General features: G+C 40.9%; 1 protein-coding gene across 10 annotated transcripts in view; it reads right to left on the bottom strand.

Annotated features, from left to right (window-relative positions):
- Positions 1–8,501: 8,501 nt before the first annotated feature.
- TCF12 (transcription factor 12) overlaps positions 8,502–25,849 on the bottom strand; it is a 160,235-nt gene continuing 142,887 nt past the window's right edge. For 6 of the 10 annotated variants that reach the window (XM_080351300.1, XM_080351297.1, XM_080351299.1 and 3 more), the window contains 8 exons: positions 25,632–25,705; positions 24,647–24,718; positions 23,737–23,943; positions 16,921–17,035; positions 15,906–16,077; positions 14,435–14,667; positions 12,426–12,579; positions 8,502–10,801 (listed from right to left, as the gene is read on the bottom strand). In XM_080351300.1, coding sequence (XP_080207426.1) covers positions 12,437–12,579; positions 14,435–14,667; positions 15,906–16,077; positions 16,921–17,035; positions 23,737–23,943; positions 24,647–24,718; positions 25,632–25,705 — 1,016 coding nt within the window. In that variant the 3' untranslated portion in view covers positions 8,502–10,801; positions 12,426–12,436. The remainder of the gene's footprint in view (positions 10,802–12,425; positions 12,580–14,434; positions 14,668–15,905; positions 16,078–16,920; positions 17,036–23,736; positions 23,944–24,646; positions 24,719–25,631; positions 25,706–25,849) is intronic. The other 4 variants (XM_080351302.1, XM_080351306.1, XM_080351301.1 and 1 more) reach the window with 3 other exon arrangements.

Genomic DNA, 25,849 nt, shown 5'->3' with positions numbered 1-25,849 from the left:
TGTTGTGAATTTCAGACAAAAACATGGAGTGATAGTCTCAAGTGCAAAACAATCAGACAGGTAAATTTTAATTTGAGGATCAAACATAAAGAACTCAATAGCAACCTTGCTTGGCACAAATTTACTTGTGATCTGGTGGAACCAACCTGAACCCAACAAGCTCCCGGAGATAACAGTTTGTCAATAGCTCATTTCAAAGGCAGTGTGATAATTGGAAGCTGCCAGATATATCACATGAAAATCAAACTTGCAGCAAATAGCAAACTTTCTGATAAAGGCCTGAGCCTAGTTCCATTGAAGTCGATGACAAACCCCAGCAGCTTTCAATAGAAGTTGAGTGTGGCTCCAAGTGAAAAACAACTCCAAGAACAGTTATAATCAACTCGGTTCCCAGTTAGGGCAGAAAAAAAATGTGAGAGGATTCTTTACGAGTGCTGCCTGGGTTGAGAATTCACAAAGAGTGAGTTGTAAGGGTCTCTGACACTGTGCACTTTAAGGGACCCCCTGCAGAAGCCAATAGCATTTGGCAAGGTCACCATGTCCGCAGCTGGCATGGCATTACCATGCCTAGCTGAGAACTTACAAGGAACATGACAGCAGTTACCCTCTTTATTTAGCCTCAAGCTATCTACAGGCTGTCAACACAACCTGCAGCCAAACTGTTGTACTGGTGTGTAAGCACGCAGAGTGTGGCTGATGAAGAGATAAATAAAATAAGTAGGGGGAGGGGGGGCAACAACTTTGCCTCTGTTTGCTAAACAAGTGTAAGGACTACAAAATGTACAATGCCAGATCTATGGCATGTCTACTGCAAGACATGAGAGAGGCAGGGAATTGATATATGTTGATATATATGCTTCCTCTGTATGTCTCTTGAAGCTGGCTGCAGCTAGAATGTTTTTCAGCCTCAGACCAACAAAGGTAATGACTACACTGGATTCACATGCACCAGTTGCAGATATGAACACTTGAAATACCCGTACACCAGTTCTATGCTATGTCCAAGCAGTATTGTCATTTATACAGGCAGAAAATGAGCAACTTCTCTAAGGAACTTCCCTTTTATTTTTCAGAGTGCAATGGAAACGGACAGAAGACATGTTTGGTGTTCCTAATCATCAGTGATGTGTTTTATAGCGATCCACTTCTGTAAAGACATCTGTACTGGGTGACATACAAGCAAAGAGGGAAAAACCAATTTTTTTCCAATTCCTTGTTTAAAAAGGTAAGAAGGCTCCATAATAATAATAATCACTCCTTCCTCTCATTTACGGATGAAGGCAGACAGAAATGTAAAGACTCACCAAGGTTATTCCACACAGGATTTAAACTCAGAACTTCTGAATCCATTGACAGTGCCTCAACCACACAAACATTTTCTTCTCTGTATCTCCCCCCCCAGTCTTAGGCCATGTGGCCACTATTGGTGGAATGAAAAACAGGTGCAGATCGATAAACAGATGGGAGAGCAGTCCTGGCTGATCTCTGGAGGATAATACAGGGTTGTTTTCCAGCAAAGAGGATTCCAAAGAACCACAGAGGCAGCACCCCTGCCCTAAAACTGAAGCTGCTCTGCTTCACACTGAATGTTATCTCCACCAGCCCAGTAAGTGAGGGTTTTGAGGCATGGTCTGTTGTCTGTCAGCAAAAGACACTGCCTTACTGACCTCTCAGACTTGCGATATTGACATCTCTGTTTTTCAGGCATGCCTATAAAGATCATAGAAAGCTAATTGCAATTCCATTCTTTGCAGTAACTACAGCCAATGTTTCTAAGTTGCTGAAACATGAAATTTCTTCCCTTGAGTAGACAACTTTGGAATGTCTAACCTTCAAAAAATGCCATTAGTCATATGCAGAATCTTTCTCTGGGAAAATCACTAGTGGTATGGGACAAATCAGCCAGGTAAGATGAATAATATGTTTGTTTTCAATGCATAAGGACAGATTTACTTTTGATTTCTAGTTCACGGGGAGCTGAAGGCTTATTCCACAATACGTGGTTAAACAAAGAACTTGGACTCCTTTCTTAGTGGGAGAGTGATGGTAGATAACTAACAGGGCAATTGCCCGGTCCTAAGCGCAGGATGGAGCGCTAGGCTGAAAAGTACTTCTCTGCTTTGTGTGACCCCTGCATATGTCACCTGACACATCAGCCAAAAGTATTAGACAGGCATGGCAATCCTCAGTTTCCATAGATCTGCAGTGCACACATCAAACCTGAGGACAGCATGTACAGGAGGATGAGGTATGTCTCATCTTAGATACTACTGGTTCCAGCCTTCTTATAGGTCTCTTTTGCTTCTTCCAAAACTATTCTTTTAGTGCTGTGTCTGAGAGAGATTAGTTGTCCTTGCTAAAGCTGCTTTTACAGCAAAAATGCCTGTCCACTTGTGCCAAGGAACTTGATTAAGACCTGACCATTTCCTTAGGCTCAAACTGGGTACGCAAAACCTAATTTGCAACAGTAGGCCAAAAACACAGTTAACATTCATGTGTTCTTCTCATGCTAAACTGTAGATCAAGTTGGTTGGGAAAATCTATCTTATCCCAATTTTAGTCAGGTTTTAAAGGAAAACATTATCTGCAGATGACACTAGTACAATTTAACAGCAAAGACCACCCAAGACACTGAGAATCTCATACTGCTTGGCTTCAGGTTCTCCGATTTGTTCTTCTCAGCTTCGTGCGTGTTCTTTGAGAGACAAGAAAGTCCATTTCCTTCATTTTGAACTTGGATTGCTCCTTCAGCTGAACATTCACAAAAGCAGCTGGTCCCAGAGGTGGAATGTTCCAAAACGCAATTTGGAGCCAAGGACGTACGTTACGGAGTCAGATGTGACACCACTTTATAGAGAACAGACAATGAGTTTTGGATCTCATAAGTACCTTTACTCCCTGCAGACATGTTCCCTTCCCCCATTTTTTGGACACATCTCAGTCTGTATTGGAAACAGAGGATGTAATTTATTTTTATCACCTTCCCTGTCAAACTGGCCAACTGCCACAGGGCTCTGCTTTCAGATGTAGCAAGACACAGGAGAATCACAATGAAGAACCATTCATTTCAGTGGCTCCTTCTCTGTTCCCTTATCTTATTTTGAGGCTACCTACTGTGCTATCTTATCACTCTTTCTAATCCTGCAAAATGTCTCTGCAACTTGACCCCTCTGCAGAAAGAGCTGACCTGCTTAGACCTCCCTGCTTCTCTAGTCCTGCTCCCTTCCTTCGCAGAACAAGTTGCTCCTTCCTTCATTACTTTTGCACTCCTTTTCCCTGCCTATCTTACCCCCTCACTCTTCCTTTTCCTAGCTCATTACATTGCATTACATTTCCTGGCTGAATGTACATTCAGCTGTGTGGCCTCCTTGGGGTATGCTTCATTTCTCACTGTCCGGCCTGCCCTTTGATGTCTGCTGAAGAAGGATACATCTTCTTTTCCCTCTCTTCACATGTGCCTATTAATTACTCTCTTCAGAGAGACTGTTTACTGACTATCACTCTGTTTACAGTTGAATACAGCTAAACATTTGGTCTTCACAGTTCCCCCCTTCTACACCACCCACCCAGCTTCTTCCCAATTGTTGCAAAATAGATGTCCCCAAATCACTTTATAAAGTCACAGATGCAACGTACTTGCATTCCCACACCCAGCCTCCCGCTCTCAAACACTCTTTTTCTTCACTTACAGAGAAGTAAAGAAAACATTTATATTGGTATTTTTGTCTCCAGTTCTGTAGCAAAAAAAGAAGCAGTGATGCTTAACCATTTGACCTTTCTGTTGCACATATTCCTACCTTGGGTATTGTACAAACCCCAGAAAGATCCGTAAGCATCAGACTTCTGACCTGTGAAGAAATAATACAAACTAAGTATGAAGTATAGAAGTATTCCCACTGAAATGAGAAGGGCTATCTGTGCATAAACAGTGCATTTGCCTTCATGGCATCAAGGGCCTTTGGACAGAGGGAATTAGGGTGCGGAGGGAATAAAAATTACTCTAGCAAATGTGTAGAAGAGAAGGATAATATGGTTATAATGCAGCAGTTCTGATCTAGGAAGAAAATTCCTGAGATGTCCTTCTCATTCCATATGGAGCTTTAAATATTACAAAATAATATGAAATAAATTTAAAACAAATGTGGGGTAAACAATGTTTTTTCCAATGAACAGATTTTTGTCAATCTTGCCTTAAAACAGTATTTATGAAAAGGAAGGAAGCACCTCAAATTGTTTAGGAATTGATTTATGACAAGGTGTATGAAGCTCATGGAGTGCAAGAATGAGCAGGAGAGAGTGACAGGAAGGCTGGCAGTAGGAGGGTCATGCACTTGCACAGTTCAACAGTGGAACGACCTAAACACCCCAGACCATTTCGTTTCTGTTTTGGCACTGCACCTTTGTCTGTACAGTTCGAGATGGTTACGTTTCTCATGGGTGAGGTTGCCTGCTACTTTCCAATTTCAGCTCCTGTTTTTAGTGCCTGTTACTTTGCAGCTTTTAACCACTGGAACAAGTTTTCCAACCTGAGAATCTGGGCTGAAATCTTCTAAGATTTTTCAGCAGAAATAATCTAGCCTTTTTAATAATTTGATTAAGAACTGCTGGTTTGTGCATATTCCTTTTTTGTTACTGAGGAAGTTTACTGCCTGTAAATTCACTGCTCACAAATTAGAACGCTAACAGAGTCTGATACATGTTTGTAGGTCCTTGTGTCAGGAATGTTCCTTTCCACTGAAAATTGACTAAAAAGGCTACTGGTTTAATAACCATATGTTCAGTATAGGCTTATTAGATTTGGGTTGAACGAGACTCCTCCCAGCCCTGAAGGTGAGTGTGTACCACTGCGTGCTGGAACTGAGGAAAAGCACTCGCGCTCTATTCTGTCCCTGTTGCTCCCTTCTGCATGCTGAGGGGAGGGCCGGCTGCTGCTTTACCTAAATGAGGCTGCTCCAGCTCTGAGCCTGGAAGGAGCAGAAGCCAGTGTGCTTCTGGCTGGAAGGAAAGAGAAAGACCAGACCTGGAGGTGTGAGCCTGAAGGTACAAATCCTCAGGGGTGGGCAAGTGGCCAGGCAAGAAGTGGCGCAGGTAAGGGAGGTAGAAGTGTCTTTGACGCTGAGCTGTGGATGCAGAAGTGACCTGGCATTGTTGAATCTCACCAGCGTTCTTCATGCTGGAGCAGTAAACCTGCACCACGCTAATCATTCCATTAGTTAATTAGCAGAGGTATGTACCTGGAAATAAAGAGTTTTAAGCTTGCTTATAACCAATACAATCTCAAGACCATATATCATGCAACGGAAACAGGAGGGTGTAGCAGGGCAGGGAAGAGGGAGAAAAAAGGTCCAGGAGGCCTGTGGAAGCATGTACAGACAGCTCAGTTTACATGGCCTTCCAGGTGAAAGGTCAACAGTTACAGAATCTGAGGAATTAACCAGCCTGTGGTTGTGGTTATTTTTCATCAGTTATCTTGGATCTGCAAAATAAGCCTCCCAGAAAAACGGATAGCAAAGTCCAGTAGACACATCATTTTTGGTTTAATTCACAATCTGCTCCCTGATACTGATGATACTTCTGTAAATGCAGAATCTGTATTTATATTAAAAAAACTTTATAATGAGAGCTTTATTAACACATTAATTATATTTCTGTATAACAGGACCATGATGACCAGCTGGCTACAGATAATGACAGGCACTAATTTATATTGGGTTAGTACCTTCATAGTCTGCAGTCCGTCACTTTTTTTTTCCTTTCCCATTTTTAGCATTCTTGCCCTCTTGTGCTTGAATTTTGTGATGCTCACATTTACTATTCTCACACACTAGGAAAGGAATGAACATTTTAAAAGCTTTATGTTTAATTACACTTTCAGCTGTTCATTAGTTACATAAACAAATTAAATGGACATTTAATTAAATGTTACCCTTTTAAAAGGGTAAACTGGAATCAGAACACATAGACTTAAAACCAATATTGCATGCATTTATCTTAAATAGTCAGGTAGGCTTAGGGATTAATGTACTTTAGCTGTTGTGTTCATAATCAGATACATTAGCACTTATGTCTTTGTAGCATACAGAAGATGAGTTAAGATGTGAGCTCTCTTCTAGGTACTGTACAAACACAAAGTGTATCTGCAAGACTTCCTTTCTCTCTTTCTCACCTTGAACAGAAAATATTGTGATACCCTCTTCAGCTTTTGCAGGTGTGAACTGACCTTTATGATGACAGATAAAAACATGATCCAAAAATTTCCCCTACCTCATTATTTTATATTTATAGATAGGATATTTCTCTCCTATAAGTGCAAGTTTTCAGCATCTTGAGATGAGAACTTCTATCACATTGAGGTTGTAGTGTACATCAATGAGGCTGATACAGTAAATATCAAGCCCACAAATGCCCCAAAGAACTCATCTGACTTTGAAAGCAGCTATATCAGTGGTCAGAGAAAAAGTCATTTTGGATTAGTCTGGAGCACCTAAGCTGGATATGCAGCAAACAATTGGCTATTTGGTGTTTTTCCAACAAACACACAAACTAGAGCTACTGATTAATTCTGCTTCTGTGATAAGCTAATGCTTCTGATACTGTGCATCTCTGCATGTTTATGCATGCTGGGGAGTAAAATGTGGAGTGATATTCAAGACGTTTCACTCTACAGATGAGTTTGTAACCTTGTGTTTGGAGAACTTATTTTTATAATGATTGCTACAGACTCATTAACATTCATAAAATTTCTTTAGTTGTATTTGAATGTAAAAGACTAATCTACAATTCCACCGTAAGTATATTTTTTTTCCTTTTTTGCATCTTGGATAGAGAGGATGTGCATTTAATGCAACATTGTGTGTCAGAACTTCCATAAACATAAGAAACCACCTAATTTACTTGTATATAAATAAGTAATCTACCAAACTAGTATATCGGTCTGTTTTGGCACTTCCAGGAGTCTTCCTTAGCCATTACGATACAATGAAATGGGACAGAAAAAGACTCAGTATAAAACTAAGAAAGTAGTGCCAAACACCCATGTTACCAAGTTGGCAAGACACTTGTGTTTGTTTTGTACAAGAATTCAGTGTTATGTCTGTTTACTTTGAATAATTTCCTCCTGGATTATTTTTTTAAAGAGCTGAATTGTTGAGTTTTCCAAAACAAATGTAACTTGTTATGTAATTCAGAGCTTTGACACAGAAAGCTCCAGCTATAGGATCTGCATAGGTTTCTCATGCTTTAGTTCTAAAGTCCAGGACTAGCAGAGGTCTACGTCTAACACAGACTTGATTTTGAGTTATTGTGAAGAGGATGAAGGGCTTCTGATCAGGAAGTATATGCAACCAAGACAGCAGTATAGTAAAGATGAAGAAGGGGAAAATGCCATTTTTCTCTCTCTGAAAGAAGTGACAAACTTGTAGTAGGCCTCATTCAGACAAGGGGAGAAGAGCGATGATAGAAGCTCAAAGGCTGCATTTAGAATTATTACTGGAGTATGTTAGAATTGAGAGTGTGTGCTGGGGAAGGTCAGCTCTTCCACAGCTACTACTGAAGAGATACTAAAAGACAGATAGATGGCTGACTCTCACTTCTCATGTTTGGCTAGACCACGTTAGAGATTTGCCTGTGGTAGGAGTGCTGGCATATTAGAAGAACTTGTCTATATATGCACACTGAAAGGTCTTTTATGATGTAAACTAGATCTCAACATATAATCCTTAGCCTAAGGTTGCAAAGGACATTTTCAAGAATGAACGCTATACAGGACACAGCAGCCATACTGACTGACATACATCACATTCAGGTAAATACCCTAAGTTCATATATATATAGTATCTCTATTTGCTTTAGTCTTGGATGTGTTTTTCCTGAGGGTATTTATTTAGAGTTGGAAAAATTAAAGCTTCTACAGAGTCCGCTTGTTACTTGAGGTTTTTGGCTTCAATAGTTGTGGATTAGGAATTGCATGAAGGTTTCACCACTGTCTGTGTATGCCTTGGAGATGATACATTTGCAGACAGAAAAACTGTAGAAAATGTGAAATTTTAATTCCAAACTTAACTTGTTTTCAAGTGACTTCCCCCCCCTTTCTTTTTTCATAGAACCTACATAGATGCATCAATCAATTCAGCAGTAACTCAGCACTGAACTTCAATGCGCAAAAGGGGCTTAGATCTTGGAAGCCTCTCTCAAGGAGAGGCAAGGTAAAGGGCCAAGGTGTAGCAGGAATCCACTGTGGGATGAGCTCCTGCTCCTGCTGTGCTGCTGGCCTGTGCAGTCCCATCTCTGGGGGGCAGGCACTGCTCCCCCTCAGCTCGCTGGGCATTTCTGGGTTGGCTTCCTGTGGAGCAGCAGCAACACTCCTTGTGTCTGCAACTTACGCTGTGTAGCTTGAGAATCTATGTTAGGTTTTATTCACATAAAGGTGGAAGCTGTTTTTGCTGGTGTTTTTCAAACAACACATGACCTATGAGGAGAGAGAAATGTAAAAAACTCACTGATTTACCATGTTAAAAAAAGATGGCACATTTATTGCTACATAAATGTTATATACATAGTGTTTTCTGTTACATTGACAGAAATTTTTTGAACTTCTTGCTGCTGGTTGGAAAGGTTTATCAGCAATACCTTGAAATTTGACACAGGGTACAAATCTGCAATAAACCAACAATGGAAACTGGAGAACAAGATGAGAAGCAATTCATCTCGGACAATTAGCTCTTACAATACTCCATAGGTACTACACGGTATGCTAGAACCCTACTATGGTCTTACAATGCTATTGTAAATTTCTGATATTAATGAACAGGTTATGGTAAATAACCCTACATTTTTACTACCTAATATAGTAAAATAAAGTAAGAAACTTTTTACTGAAAACTTTTTCGATTTCAAAAATCTAGAAAGAGTAATATTTAGAATTCAAGAAATTTTCTTACAAGATTATTGTATAAAAGACTAGCTACAGTGAAAAATAAGCCAAATGTTTTTTCTTTCTATTTTATGAAGGAAAGCTTCTGGGCATACTGCAAAGTCTAATATAGCCAAAAAGACAACAAGCTTAGAAGGAAAAGGCCAGGCAGTGGCACGTGATCACTTTCACACGTCATAAGCAACAAATTTGTTTAGCTGATAAACACTGAAATGAAGAACAAGGCCACAGATATAATCAGGTGTTATTTGATGATATATGCAAATTAAAGTAACAGAAATGAGTCCACTAATTCCACAAACTGTTTTGTTAGGAACCATCCAAAACATGAGCTTAAATTCATTAGTTTATTTTAACAATCCATCTTTTGTTCTTTCAAATTAAATGACTTCATAAAAATTACTGGTTTGTTCCTGTTTTGTGTGTGAACCAATTGCCAGTGATGAAAGATGTGCTATAGAAACAATCGCTCAGACAACCTTGGCTTAGGAAATTTCCTCCCATGGTCATTGCAGTGGAAGACACTTTCCATGGAAGTTCAAAGGGATTTTAACCATTTCAACACACCTGTGACAAAGGAATACTTACGGACACTGTTCTGGTGGAGAAACATTTAAAGGTTTAATGCTAATATGGCTTGGGAGGGGGGGCATTTGTTTGCATTTGATTCACGCTATTTTTTTCTCCACTGACAAGCCATACAAAAATGACAAGATAATTAATGTATACAGTAAGGAAAAACTGGTGACCATTGCTCTTATATTCCATTACATAAGTAAGCCCACCTTACTGGTGTTTATATCATCACACTACCTGCCACGGTGAATTTAGGATTTTAATATTCACCAAAATTACAGCCTGAAAAAAATCTCGTTTGTATTTTAATGCATTTTGTGCTTACGTACAGCTAACACTTTACATGTACTATATGTAGTACTTACTGCTCGGAAAACAAAGCAACTCTAACAAAGTAGATTCTCCCCACCCAATTTACACTTCACGTTACAAGCTTTACTATGAAGCCTAGAAGCCTAAAAAGGTTTTGTTTATAATTAGGAAAAAAAAAAGTTTGAGGAAAGTCTGAGGGAAAATAAAAATAACTTTTTAAATCCAAGAAACGTTATGGTCACAGTGCTGCTGCTCCTGCCTGCAGCCTTTATGAGGCCTCTTAGCGGCTGGCAGCGCAGAGCTCAGTGTGGAAGGGTAACTATGGCCATAACTGTTCAGGTTACCAGAGATCAAAAAGAACATAAAAAAAAGCTATACCAAGGAATAGTTTCCTATTGCATGGAAAACACTAGTCATATGGCAAAAGGAGAGGAAAGGACAACAAAAGACTTTTCCCTTCCTTTTTTAAGACACTAATAGGTATGCTGGGAATGCTACGGGTCGACGGTTGTCACTGCTTTGTTCTCTGAATGTGAACAGCTTTAGTAAATGCTGGCATCCAGCTGAAATCTTATCAGCTTTTAACATGTTAACTTTTCCCTTTATATGTAGACCTTTACAGTTCCATAACAATAAATAAAATTTGTAGTTACAATGCATTTGTCAATTCAGTTTAGGCACAAGGCAACTTCCACAATGAGTGGAGAGATCACAACAGTCTCTGATTGTGCAGAAGCGACACACTGCTTGCAACAGAATGATATGTTCAGAGTATTTCATGGGCTGAAATTCTGTCTGAAGATCTTGTATCTTCAATCCTGATGCAGGTGTTGACCAGTAGCTTTGATCATAAGATTGCATTTGGGTTTCTTGCTTCAAGTGTTTTCTCCTGTCAGGTTTGTGTCTTCATATAATGTTAGTTGTCTGTGTCCTTGTGAAGAAAGGTCACCTTCTGTGTATCCTACCAATAATTCTGGAATTCTGGAAAGAAATTTGGCAGAAGAGAGGGGTGTTGGGAAAATAATTGGTAAGAAGCATATCAACACTAAAGAAGTAATTTTACCTCTATCTTAAGGCATTTTCAGTCAGCTAAGTGCAAGAGAGAATCACATTGAGGGGCCCTGAAATCCTCCTTCCCAGAGATACCTGTATCGAGTACGGTCTATCAAAGAGTTTATTCTCAGAAACATTCTATTTTGATTCTCTGGATGTGAGAGAAAGAACAATCTACAAATGTCAGACCTTTGATTTGTGTTTGACTTTATTCTCTAGGCAAGGGATAGTTTCTAATTTAATCGCTACTGCTGCAGGTCTGCATTGCCATGTACCTCAGGAGCCTGTACAGCCTTTTCATGTCTACATCACACTTCAGTCATCTTAGAGTTACTGCTATCAAAAAAGCATAGATATAAGAAACCTTTTGAAAGGTGTTCATTGTATTAATATGGCAAGAACAGCAAATCAATAATTATCTGGCAATTTAGAAGTAACCTGTTGCTCTGGTATGGCATAAAACAAAGTAAAGAAATTCAAAGCATCTTGTTTTCCTAAAAAGAACACCCATTTCTTTTATGAAGAAAGAAAAGCTACCTATAAGGCATGGGGAAAAAGTACTAGCTCGAATAAGGCTTAGCTTAAATGCCATTTTGCTGCTTTCTAGGGAACACCAGGAATAATAAACTTCCATGGGATATATTCTGGCAAGATACATGACTTTTCCTTCAGCTCAAATGGAAGTGAAAGAGTCTATATATGCAACAACAACTCCGAATATAACATTTAGTAAGTTTGTGGATTAAAATAAGGGCATCAAGCCCAACCTCTTACTCTTTTTGAAAGCAGCAACAGTTCTACTGTTTTAAAAGACATGGAATACCCCAAATTTTTTCTTCTCAAAATCAAGTTTTTCCCAATTACTTAAAAAACCCAACCAACATCACGTAAAAAACCCAAAAGTCTAGTGTTCCTGTAAGGCCTCCCCATCTGCGTGTTTTAAATGACCTATCACGTGTTGAATACACGGAGCTTTTGGAAACACTGATTTATCTTGTAAAGCTGAAAATGTTACTCTTAAAATATTAACTATCTTCACTAATACAGATTGTGAATTAAGGTAGTTGGCAGTCTCTGTCGGGCAAATGATACCAGTTAGAATGACTGGCCTTAAGCCAGGCAGCAAAGCTCTGAGATGAGAAGTCCCTCTGACTGTTTGTACCAGCACTAGGAAACAATACATGGATTTTTAAATGAACTAATGTGATATTTAGACCATTTAAAGATGTATAATTCATTTCTATTCTGCTTGGCTCATCCAGCAAGCTGTTAACTATTCCTCTGATGCCATGCCAAGAAGGCCACCTGAGCCAAGAGATGGAGCCACTGGCAACAATGCAGGGAAATGACGGGACTTCAACAACAATTTCTTGGGGTTTTGTTTTATTATAAAACTACACAAATCTGTGTGCTTTTGCTTATGCTCAGAGATAACAAAGCACTGAATAGCATAAGGAAGTTTGGTGCTAGTGGCAGCTCAGTAACTAAGAATAAATGTCTTGAGATCACCCAAATTTTAGCCAATAAAAGCAACGAGAGCCGAGAGACATACCTGGCTGGTGTTCACATATGACCCATAGGGTTGGTAGCTTCACTCAGGCCAGGGTGGCTTCCTGGGTGTGGTGTTGGCGGCTCTGCCGATACGGCAGAAACTTTTTCTTCTTCCCTTCTCTTAAGGCAGGCTGCTTTAGGGTTTAGGTTTCGTTCTGTAACACAAAAATGATTTTTAACATCACATACACTGACAGCAAGGGGAATATTGGCACATTTAACCGCTGTAGGAAAAGTAACTATGCAGCTTCCCTCTTCTGACTACTTCTGTGCCTGTGTTACAATGCAAGTGTTTAAAGCTGCAAACAAGCACTACCGAAAATTCTACCAGGCATCCCCTAAACTGGTAATTAAACAAACCCAACCAACCAACTTTGCCAGCTGCCTGCATACACCTTCAAAAAACTATAAGAAAGTGCCCCTTTGTCACCAGGAGTCGCTAAAGTGCAAAATGAGAACTGTCTGTCATTTACGAGGTAATAAACCAGACATTTATGTGTTTTGTTGGTATGCTGAAGTCATACCAACCCTACTGACATCACACTAGTTTTAGCAACACCACTGCTTCTTTCTTCACCTTAAGTATTATCCTGCTGTTAGAAGAGGGGAGGTAGAATACCCTAAGTCTATAGTTCTCTTCATAGCCTCGTCTCTGAAATCATCTTGTGCCCATCTTGCTTAAATCAAAAGGCCGTGATGACAGTCACACAGAGCAGAAGGGTTATTTTTTTTTAAAAAAAAAGGTATTTCCTCTCACATTAAAGTCTACTTTTAAAAAGCCAGTTCTGCACTAGCTATCAAGATATTTCCACCAGTATGTTTCTGCTTCCCCAATGAGCTTCAACAGATGGAGATTTGGATCTAGTTTTCAACCAATGACACATCTGCAAAAAGTCAACTGCTTCTGTTCTTCCAAATGGCTTCTCATAAATCAAAACCTAAGAGATGTAGACTGCAATGGCCAGAGACAAAAGCTAGACAGTATATTCTACCAGCACACACTGAGCTTAATCAACATTTTGCAGGATTTTTCTTCTCTTGCACTGCGCAGGTGCCCCTCTAGTAACTGCAGTTTGTGACCCCTGCACATTTTACAAGGGGTAGAATCTCGCTAATCTGACATAAGTAATTTTGGACAGATTTGCTAATTCTGCTTTCACCCAAGGCCCAATCAACAGCCTTCTACTGCATTTCCTAAGGATGAGTACTCCCCAAGAGCCTACTGGGAGAAAAACATGCTAACTTTAAACATGGCTTGCCTTGAAGTTTTAAAGATGATTTAATTATGTGGGAACTTTGAAAGGAAGTTAATTTACAGTGATTTAAGAAACGGAGATAAAAATGTCAGCCTACAGTCAGAGCTTAAAATCCAAAATGTTCATTTTGAATAGCACCAATCACAAAATGAGACGCTTCATTACCGGCAGAAGGAGGACACGGGTTATGCAATTCTGTACCACACAGGTGAGAGCTCCTCTGGGCACTCCTGTCACTCACTTTCAGGAGCAGGTGCAAAGAAAAGAGGGCTGAGGTAAAACAGGGCACACAGGCACAGTGTGCTTGGGACGGGCTGGGCTCCCGCACACCGAGCAGGAGCTGAGATGCAAATGTGAGAAGGAAAAGCTCCTTTTGCACTGCCTGGAGAACAGGTCCAATTTAACTGTGAATACATTCACATAAAGATTCCCGGAGACATAAGGTTTGGAAGCAACCTCAAACCAAGGCAAAACCATGGGGTTTTCTGTGCTTTACAGAATCCCCCAGAGCAGGGAGATGGACTTGATGGTTTTTAAACACTTAAAACTATGCTTGGTTCATGTTATTCTGACTTCTTCATAATATTCAACCTTATCTTCCAGATATCTTTTCCTAAAGAACTCCAACATTGTTACACAACAGCAAACACACTTTTAGTAACCTGTGCATCTAGCTGTGCAGACTTGAGGAGACCAAGCCTGTTCCCTGAACGAAGGCAGCCTGCAAACTGCCAGGGCACCACGGGCGACTGACCTCTCACTTGCTGCTCCAGGCTGAGGATGACGGCCACAGCCTGGTGAAGAATAAGCAGTTTCGTCTGTGGTTTTTCACTCTTCAGATGAAGCTGACACATACGGCCAAGTTCTTTAAATGCCTCATTAATATCTCGTACACGCAAGCGTTCTCTAGCGTTATTTGCCATTCTCCGCTCCTTTTCTCTTTCTATTTTCTGCTCGGGGTTTAAATCCTCATCTTCATTAGTACTGCTGCAAAAAATTATAAATAAAAGTATATTGAAATATCACTAGTATTTCAAACAAGTAATCCTGCTACTGGTTCAAAATTTTCAGTTGCTAACATTAAACCTTCTTCCCACCTAATTTACTTCATTTAGATAACTAAGAAAGCGTTGGATATCAGTGCTTAAGTATTCAAGGTAATTCTTGCTGTTCCTGCCTCTTCCTAAAAATAATTGTTAAACGGTTTTTGCCTGAAGAATCTCCACAGAACATCGCCAGCACACAGCAAGCGCCTGTGGGCAGAGCAGTGGCAACGCGCTGCCCCTTGAAGCAAAAGCTGCACCCAAAATGCCACTTAATTACTGACCAATGTTCCAATAGCTAAAAGAGAACTCAGCCATCTTGTCAGCTGAAGAGTACATCTTTTGCAACAAATAGTTTTGCTAGTTTCCAGTATATCAGCTTATATGAAAAGGCATTCAAGTAATTTTCAATTTTATGTGCTTATTGAAAAGTTTTAGTTCTGTTAAAGACCTTCCTAGCCAATTTCAGAATTACTTTGTGTTCTAATAGCCAGTGTAGAGCTAAAAAGTTATAATTAGAGCTCTGGCATAACTTAAAATGATTATATTAAGTTTCATAGCCTTTATTTAAAATGTAGGACTGTCCAATTAAGTCTAAAACTACAAAACCTCTGCTCTACTACAATGTTGTTAGACACATGTGATGTTAAAGACTCTGCTGCCTCTGGCTGTCAAATTCTGATTTTACTGTTATTTCAGATTTCAATGCTTGTGTCAGGCCTAGCAGGCAGATGCAGAAGCATTTAACCTGGTATCAGCTCCAGGTTTTTTGTCTGTGGCTTGGGAGGGGAAATGTTTACAAAAGATATTTACCCATCGTATTCAGCCCAGCCTGCTGCTCCCCATCACTACCGGCTCATACTTAGAAGCGCAGCCCTGGCCCAGGTACAAAGCATCACAAATTCCCACCATCCTTACAACTATGCTGGGCAGGGCCCTATAAAACTACTCCTAATCTGCACAGGCAGGTATTAGGCAAGGTACTAATGTAGGAGAATGCATACATGTCAGGTGATTTTCCCAGAAAATACTTTATCTTATACTTAAATAGATATAAATAAACTGTCTATTTCAGCTGCCTATTTATACATACACTGAGGTAATACAAAAGCCTTGAAAAAAATTCATCCAGCTGAAGGACAACATGCTACAGAGCTTCTCTAGGTCATGTCAGCAACCCACCTTGTTCTGCCTCTTGATGAGACCTTGATATCCTTCTGGGAGGACTCATCATCTGATTTCATGTCATCCGATGAGGGGGGTTCATGTATATTTTCATCCTTCTCCTTATGTTCAGACTTGATTTCTGTTGGACCTATAGCCACAGACTGGCTCTGTAGGCCACCTGACAATGCTGCAAGCAACCAGAGATCAGTGTGAGCATCACAGGGCGACACAGTCAAGAGAATCTCAGCAGGTACTGGGGATGGGAGGCCAGGGCTGAGCAGAAGGCTGGGAAGATACCAGGGGGAACTACACTCTGGCAACGGGAACAAGAGAAATCCTGGGGACGCTGCTCAACTTGGGCATGTGTAACGGCTTGTAAAGGGATCATATTTCATAGAGCAGCCCCACCTAAGAAAGACACTGCTGAAGACAAAAGGACATTTAGCAAAGTAAGGAAATTTGCACCTTGTGTCTGGACTGCAAAATGAGGAGTAGAGCTGCACCGACATTGTGGCTTGGGCTTAGGCCAAATGTGCACCACACACCTCCCTAAATGGTGCAAGCATGCTAACGAATAAGCTCACTTCTGTTTTCTATAGCTCACTTCTTTAGGCTAAAAACTGAGGGAACTGTAAACACTTGTGTGGAACGACTTCCTTTTACTGGCCAGACTGAAATGTGGCCTCGGCTCGCGCCGCAGCCCCCACGGCCCTTTGGAAACGGCTGCAGTGCTGCAAACGGCTGCAGTGCTGCAAACGGCATCGCGGCTCGTGAAAACAGAAGAATGCGGCTGCGATGCGCAGTCGTCTGCTTAAACCGTACTGGGACAAGGCTGACACCGGGATGCTCTCAAAATTATCGCAGGAATCCCTAACAGTGGTGTTTTATAGGAATTACCATTAACTTTTATTTCTCAACATTATCTATGTCCCTGGCCCCTGTGTTGATGCAAGTTTACCAAGATCGACAGCCTTGTTTGCTCTGGATTATTGCAGACCCTGTTCAGCGTTTAACACTGCTGGCAAGTTACCTCTGTAGCCTTCTTGTGTTTTATGATTCAGTTCTGTGCTCTGAGCAGACACTGTGCTGGGAAGAACTGAATGGTTGCTGTTGAGGCTGACGCCTTCTTCCCGATGAGTCCCAACCTAAAGCAAAGCAAACATTTTTATTAAAGATATCATTCAAAGAAACAGTCCAAAAATAGAAGTTTAAAAGATTTAAAGTATTTGCTGGATTAGAGGCTGGAGTTAAAGTTCCGGCTCAGTAAAGGAAAGATTTAGTTGCAAGATGCTGTTACACGAAACCACTTGACCACACCAGACTGCCTCAAGCTCTGTTCCAAGCAGCAACCAACACCTGTTTGGAATAACGAAGCAACCCAGCAAAAATTTCATTCAGTGTTTTCCCACACAACACCACAGAATTTTCTCCTTGATTTATACCTGAGGGGCATAAGATTTTATTAACCTTTCATTGCTTTACACTAATACAGCTGTCATCTCTAGCACTTATTTTGCTCTTCAAAAGAAAATCATGGGGAACATTGGACTTCACGGCATGTGACAGGTCTGTATAGTGCCCTGTGCTCATGCATGCACATACATACACACCTGTGTTTATAAATCGTATCAGTAACATCTCACCTCCTCACAACTGGATCGAATATAAAAATATTATTTTACTCGATTCAATAATTCTCATTTTCCTCCTTTCGCAGCTAAATATTTAGTTTAGACCCATTACAGAATCTCATCACACAAAAATAACCCAGGCATCTAACTATTCTTGCCACCGCTCTCAGTATTTTCTAGTCTACTTCTTAATCTATCACAATTCCATTTCTAAGCAGCAAGCACTGAGATGAAGAATCTTTAAAAAAATTCCAATTTTCCATAAACTTGAATTAATGATACTTATGTAAAATAGCGATGAGTGCACGTATCTAGCTTGAAGGGGCGAATTTGTTAACAAACTGCTGTTCTGTACAGAATACTGTTACCCACGCAAACCTTTGAAACAAGAAAAGGTAAAGATACACTGCCTGCATTTGAATGCTCTGCAATGCAAACAATTTAAAGCTTTTCATTCCTAAAGACACAAAAGTCTTCTAAATATTTATAATACAGCCAACATAATACAATTAAACTGTTTAAAACCTGAACAAAGATGAGGGATTCTACTATTGGTATAGTTACAAAAATTGGCTACAGATGAAGCTTTTTATTGGAACAGTAGCAAACATGTCAACTAGAAGATTAAGCCTTTAATTAAATAGGTTTATTGCCTGGAGTTACACATGAGAACCACTGTTTTTCAATAAATCCTTCAATCCTAGTAAACTGCTGAGCTTTGAATCCCTCTAGAGTAATTAATGCAGCTTTTACCTTTCATGTCTTACTATGGGTTTTACCCAGAGAGAGATAAATACCCTTATGCAAGTTTATCCTTTGTTTAATATACACTCGCTCCTGTAAGCCAACACGCAGGAACAAGAAAGGAAAGGGGGGGAACCCCGAGAACCCACAACTCTTATTAGGTCATTCCGGGCTGCTATTTGTATCTATTGTTCTGCAGAAAATCCCCTCTTGTACACTGTGGAATATCCGTTGCTATTTGAAGTATATTTTATCTTCCTTTGTGTGTAACAGGCTTTGTTGGTGAGAAGTTCTACCACAGGCACAGCCACCTCGGCTCTTGCGAGCGTTGTGGATTTGCCGGGGTCTTTCAGTCTACAAGACAAAACTCTTCACAAAGGGAACGTGAAACTCATTCTCCACACTGCACTTCCAAAAACAAGCCCTTCCCTAATTCTGCCCCGCTGGTTGTGTGTTTTATTTGATTCTTCTGGTCATGCTTGCTCCTGACACACGAGGGTGCTTTTATTCAAGCTACAGACTGTTAATCACTTCAGGACCAGGTTTGTTCCAAAATCCACTTCTTAAAAAAGGCAAAAATTTCTTAAAGCTGTGTAAAAACGGAGCAGCTGCCAGAACCCCGGTGACTTCTAAACCTAGAACTAATCTAAAAGTGACAGATCAGCAAATCAGTTCTGATAAAGGTAGAAAACAGATTAGAAATAAAAACTAAGTTCAAGTCCATGTTCCAGTCTTTTGAAACAGGCTTAAAAATTCGAAGCATGTAATTTAGATTAACAAGATTTATACAGAAATCCTAAGAGTTAATACGTTACAACACTGACCACAACATGAATTTTTATCTCTGATCTACGATGTCCTAGAGAATCCGAAAAAAACCCCAAACCAGAAGACTTGCTGCAATTCATTGTATCGCACACTAAGGCCAGGAGCTCTGTTTCCTTTAAACACAACTTATCGGTGACTGGTTCAAGGGACCAAATTGGATCTTTAGTATCTTAAAACACTGAGCTCAGAAAACTTAGTTTGCTTTTCTTTCCCTCCACTCCCACTTCACAGAGAAAGAGGCTCTCCCCATCTGCATTTCAATGGAGCACAACCTTGGGATTCCTTTTAGATCTTCTGAAAGGCATTTTACACCATCAGCTCTGGCGCCTTCGGAACAAACAAGCTTGTGGCATGTTTTATTACTTTTATTTATAAGTAATTCTCTTTCGGCCAAATGACTTCCCAGCGCGGAGGGCGGCGGGGCGGTGCGTGTCCAGCTCCGGGGGCAGAGAGCCCCGTGCAGCCCCACCGCTCCTCCTCGGGCGCTCTCAGCCGCCAGGACACTTCACTCCGCGGGTGCTGCGAACACTCGTGAGGCACCTGCAGCAAACCCACGGGCGCGGCACGGAACGCGCCCCGCGCCGGGCCCGCTTCGCCCGCACCACGGCGCGCAAACCCCTTTGTCCCCCGCCCGGGACACCCGCGGGGGCGGGGCGGGGCGCGCCTCATTTGCATACAGCTGGGCGCCCCGCCCCCCGCGCGCGGGCCCGCCCCGCCCCCGGCGCTCAGCACCGGCCGCCCCGGAGCCAGCGCCCCCGGCACCAGCCGGGAGACAAAGGGAGCGCGGGGCCCGCAGCGCACGGCGCGCAACTGCGGCGCCCCCGCACCGGCCACACGGGGTACGAACTCAGAGGGGCCATCCGCACGGACACCGGGTTTGTTCTGAAAACGTTTAAATCACTCACCTTTGTGTGCTTTCTCTATACAATGGCAATCTAATATATATTCAGGATTCTCAGCAAATCAAAGTGATAAATCAGTAAAAACCCAGTTCGAGGAGAACAGCAGTCCTGTATATAAGACTTGCTGTATGCAAGATGTTGTAATTTACCAGCTGAACTGCACTTATTTCTATGCGTTTCACGAAAGGTTTGCACATAGGACAATCTGCAGCCACACTCAGACTCGGAAGTTTACAAAAAATGAGTACAGAACCTATTTCAGTTGATTTAAGTGATAACATTTGGGATCTAAAACCAGAAAACCAGTCAAATATTTTTGGCAACTAAATAAAAACTGGACAAAACGTGGCAACCACTGAGACGCCAGTGCAGGTGGGAGAGCGAGCGACCCGTCCCGCTAACGCTGCGGCTGCAGCTCACGCTTCAGCTTTGTCATTCGTTTTCAACCCTTTGCAATAAAAGCTTTTGAGAACTTGGGAAAAAAAAAAGTAATCAGTCTTTGTTCATATTTGCTATAGGACTTATCTAAGCATATTAAAAACACAGGCACGTTTCAAGCCATACTAGCCGGTCAATTTGGCAGTAGCCATTAACATCATTTTAACTAGGGTGAGCATAATTAAGACAATGAGAAGAGCTTTAGAAGCAATAACTGTGCAGTGTGGGCAGCTCAAAGTCATGCAGTGGGAGCACAATCTCTGCAGAGAAAGGCGCTGACCGGCCGGGCTGGGAGCGAGAGCTCGGGCTGGTGTTGGCGCAGCAGCTCCAGCCGCACAGACACCGCGGGCAGGTGGGGATCACCCGCTTGCTTTGGTTCCTGTTATACCTGCAAGAAACCCCGTGACTTAAGGATTGAGTTTCATCCTTAACTGAGTTTCCAGGCCTTTTATTTATTTATTTTTAATCAATCCAGGCTGTTCTTTTTCCATTGTATTATAATGACAAATAAAAAGCAGCTTGAATAAGAACAAAAAGAGTATTACTTCTTAACTTTTCAATAATACATGAAATAAAATACAAATCAACTTCAAAGGCCACTTAGCAGATATTTGGTGAGTTTGAGATATTAAAAATCTATTTGAATAAGTCTAATGGCCAGCCCAGCTAAAAAGAAAACAAGACCATTTGGAGAGAGCAGGAAATGAAGTCAACTAGAGTTTTAAAATAAATCTGGCTCAAAAATTAAGCAAATGTTAAAATGAAACCATGTCTGGTTACACTAATTACATAAAAAGGAGTTAAATTACTCATTTCCTAGCTCCTTCTGCCAATATCATCTTCTTCAAGAGAAATTCAATTTATTTCTTTTCTATTTTTTTCCCCAAAGAACAGCAATGTTTGGTATAAAGATCCTGCTGCCCTCGACAAGGAAGTTTCATTTAGTGCTCAATCCCAGTGAACATTTCCTGACCAAAAACCCCTACGATCACGTTAAACAAAAACAGGCAAACAGCCTTATCAATGTTGACATTGCTCACTATGTTAGCCAATACTAATTATTTTCTCAAAATTGATCAGGGGTCCCCTAAAGTAAAGTATTCTTGATTTCTGAACAACATCTAGATCCTATAGTTCAGATTGTGTGTCAAATTCTCTGCTCTCCTGCATTTGGTATTTCCAGAAAAACAAACAGTAAGTAAGTACCATTTGAAATTAATTGATCGTGGAATACTGTAAGATTTAGAGCTCATCCTTGGGTTACTGCAACGCATCGTCACCACCAAACCCCTCAGCTGCCACTGGAGCCAGATGTGCCAACCTCTGCTCTGTGCCTATCCCAGGAGCCCAGCCTAAGCCACGCCGAGTTCCTGCAATGGCAAGCGGTGTCAAAGGGCGCCCTGCGGGAGCGGCCGGGCCACCGCAGGATGCCTGCGGGGGAGCCAATTATTCTGATGTAACAAAATTAAGGTTAATCCAAGAAATTCTTTAGCTGACTCACTTTTCAAGCCAAAACTGACCTGCAGGCTCGTTTCACCCAGCAAGGATGAAATATATAAGCAAATGCTTTTTTCATTTTCCTGATCTAAGTTTAGTTCTAACAGACAGCAAGTATCCTGCGATCAAAACTGCAGATCAATCATCAGATGACAAATCAAGTCTATTCTACGTTTAAGTTTCACAACGACACTAAACTACAGCAGATCAAGGAACCCTCATTCATTTTGGAGAGAAATTTTCCACTGTCGCCTATTTTAATCGAAACTGAGTTGATCCAATATTTATCATAGCTTCGAGATTTTTATGTACATTTTGGCACTACCTGGCTTGGCAGTATTGGAAAGTTCCCCAAGTCACCTAGAGAACAACACTGTCACTGCAGCTTCAGCCACTCACTTTACCCCACAACATTAAGACCTAGGAAAAAACTTCTATTTTGTATGACTACATTTCAGGCTGCCCCAGACCACTGTAAAACGTTCCCTTTAACCACATTCTTTAAATATGAAATATGAGGCAGTATTAAAAAAATTCTAAAGTATTTTTGCATCACTTCCTTCATTACTAAAAGTAACTGTGAACTTGTGTAGAAACCTGAAGCTGGATCTGCATTTGGAAAGCCCCTCTCCCCGAGAGCCCCCAGACACACGCAGCCTGCAGAAAGTAACCAGGTCTTTTTGATGTTTACTGCAGTGGTTCTGAAATTAATAAAAATGGATGTGTGACGTGCAAATGGGAGAGCCTGGAACTAATTCTGCTTTATAGAATACAAACCCTTCAGCAATTGGGGTACCTAATTATTTTGATGATAGGTGAAATTTTGCCTTGATCACACAGTGCCCAGCTGTGAATCTGTTTTATAACAGAAAATTTCACAGCGTGTAACTGGTCTTTAAAATTATGCTGTAAACATGCAAACACATGGCACCACTAAAATAAGCATGTTTTAAAAAGCACTTTTTCCTTTAAGCTCTTTTGAGAACAGAGGAATGAAAAGGAAGAAAAAGGGAAGTGAGCGATGCTACAAATAGACTTCGTTTGCTGGATAATGCTTTTAACATATTTCTGAGCTATGAAAAGCTCGACTACATTTTTTCAGAACAGTTCACATTTTTGAAGAAACTAGAAGAGATGGACTGAATTATTTCACTCTTCTTGGGGATTAATGTAGAAGTTGTTTCCTCTTCATTGTTACTCGCACTACAGCTGTGCTCAAACTCCTTTGCATTTAGAAAAAAAGTTTAAACGTTGAGCCTGCGCACACTATGGTTCCACATTCCAACAGCTTCCTCCCAGTCCTCTGCCAGCATCTGCTATTGAAGACTAGTTCCAATTTACAATAAACAGCTTTTCCAGACCAGAACACTTGAAATTCAGTCCTTCTTGACTGCTTTTCCCATTCAATCTCCCTATTCACCATTTCAAGGAGAAAACTGTTCTGCCAATTATTACACATCTGGAAAAAATGCATGTATAAGCTGAAATGCTCTCAGCAGAAAGTTTCAGCTTTCTGCATATGGTCACAGCAGGATTTTATGGGCCACTGACCAGGCCAAAGTCTAAGTTTTCCCATCTTCCTCCTCCCCCTCATTTCTGCCCACCCCCACCCCAACCCTCTAATTGGAAACCCATAGCAGGTGCAAGTTCTCTGCCATCTTTCCTCCGCAAGAATCCCGAGCAGTTTCTTCCTGATTAATATTAATCTTACAGTCCAGTTTTAACTCCCTGGGCTCTACGATAATTTAAACACATCAGCTGTAATTGCTCTGCATAAATGTACACACGTCTGAAAAATATCCTTACCATTGATGCTTGTCTGGTGGTTGTTACAAGGCTGGATGCTCCATAATTTGAGTTCAGGCTTCCAATTGGCCCATTGTGGGATGGTCCCAGTAAACTGTGTATGTCTCCGTGGCCACCGGAGAGGCTCGTTGAAGGCCCCACGGCGTGATTCCGTAGTACATGGATGGCGTCATCGAGTCTGTCCAGGCGATCCTCCATTCGAGACTGCTGTCGGGGTTAAGCGGGACAGGAACAGCCGTTACTCAGCACATCTGCAGCCTCATCCTACCGTAACAGCTTCTACCTCCGAGATATTAAAGATAGAAGGTGAAATGCGGTATCGAAAGTCTTTGAGAGCACCTACCAGCACTACAAACAAACAGGAAAAAGAAGATATCTGGAGATTTTGCTTGAGATAGCACTCATTCCACAAATAGGTGGCAGCTTTTGAAGTGAAGCTTATTATAAGGTTAATGTTACTTAGCTTCTATTACATGGCATGAACAAGAAAAAAGGAAGTGCTACAAAATAAGCTCTCTAACACAGGGCAAGAAAGAATGATGAGAAAGTCGGCCTCACCACATTGGTACCAATTAAGAGAGGCAGAGGCTCTTTGAGAACCTGTATTACAAAAAAACTGGCCAAAACTTTATCATTTTCTAAAATGGATCTTTAAACAGACTAGATATTTCAGAAGTAAAAGCGAGTTCTGTATGCTACTGCAGAAAAGCCTTTAAATTACTTTTCTTTAAAAAAGGACCAAAAAACCCCAAAGCAAAACCAATTCTGATGCTGCAGCTCTCTAGAAAATGAAATAGCAGAATGTCGGGAGTCAGAAGATGGGTCATACACTACACTACATTTTTAATGGGAAATCTGAAGGAAGCATTAATTGAAACACAAAAAGGCACCATCTAAAGTGAAATAGTACCTCACAGACATCCTTTAAGAAGGACATTGCATCTTGCAAATGCTCGTGAAGTTGCTGTTCAACTCGATTTTTCTGGCAAAGTCAAGACAGAACAGGAAGCAAAGCACAGGTTAAGATTAATTCAAAAAAGAGGTGAGGAAACAGCTGATGTGCATGTCAGCAATAAATTGTTAGTGAAGTTAATGCAACAGAGATCTGATTATATTAAGATAAGAAAAGGCCAATATTTAACACTGCAGTTAGGACTCTAAGATGTACATATCAACCATATTTAATTGCAAAAATACTGAAGAAAACTGATTTAACTTAAATTCATTCTTGTTAGACAGAAGAAATGAAATCACATCTGTGGAAACTAGAAATATTAACAGGTAATCAAAACCTTCCCACAATTTCTTCCCCTTCTTGATGCTGTATCAGGAATTTAAGAAAGAAGTCAGTAAATTAAATGCTCTGCTGAATATCCAAAAGAAGAAAATTTACAGTGCTGTAGATTATTTCCTATGTGTTTTTCTGTAAAACGTTTCATTAATTAATAAATGAACATTCCCCAGTGACAAATAATAACTACAAATAAAAAAATATTAATACTTTACTGACAGTGTAATGCGAACAGGCCCAAGAGACTAGCGCTGCGGGGAGACAGGGGGAAGGACAAGCAAATGCGAAGGCATGAAGTCTTTATCTTTTCTCCAGACTGAACTTTAGATAAGAATTAGCTATGGATTTGTGAAAAGGTACCAGAATCTCATAACAGCGCTTTAGCACCAGCTGTCCTCAGCACAGAAGCCTGATGCCCGAGGAACAGATGGTGAAAGACACACCCTGCACGTCTTATATTGTTCCGCTGAACAGGCCATTTGTTAGCGAAGAATTCATTTGTAATGCTATCCTACTGTTCGCTTTAATGAGATGCAGGATTTACACAAAACCAAGCCTTCAACCCTGAAGTAAAAAGCACTGTGTTGCTTTCAACAGTTCTTACCAAGGAGTGCAGAGAGTTTTCATAGTTGGGAGATGAGGGGGCTTGTCCTCCACTCCTAGACCACTGACTGGCACCTGTCAAAATCGTCCAGGTTAACGCACAGATTTATGCAGCGTAAGTGGGAAGCAGAGGCACAGTATTTCTCAACACAATTAAACCAACACATTCTGCACACAGGTAAGCCAACATGGGTACACAAAGGAGGACAAATTCCTTCA

This window comes from Nesoenas mayeri (genome assembly GCF_963082525.1).
Source record: "Nesoenas mayeri genome assembly, chromosome: 11".
NCBI lineage: Eukaryota > Metazoa > Chordata > Aves > Columbiformes > Columbidae > Nesoenas > Nesoenas mayeri.
Note: the sequence above shows the minus strand (reverse complement) of the source record. Positions and strands in the feature narration are given on the sequence as shown.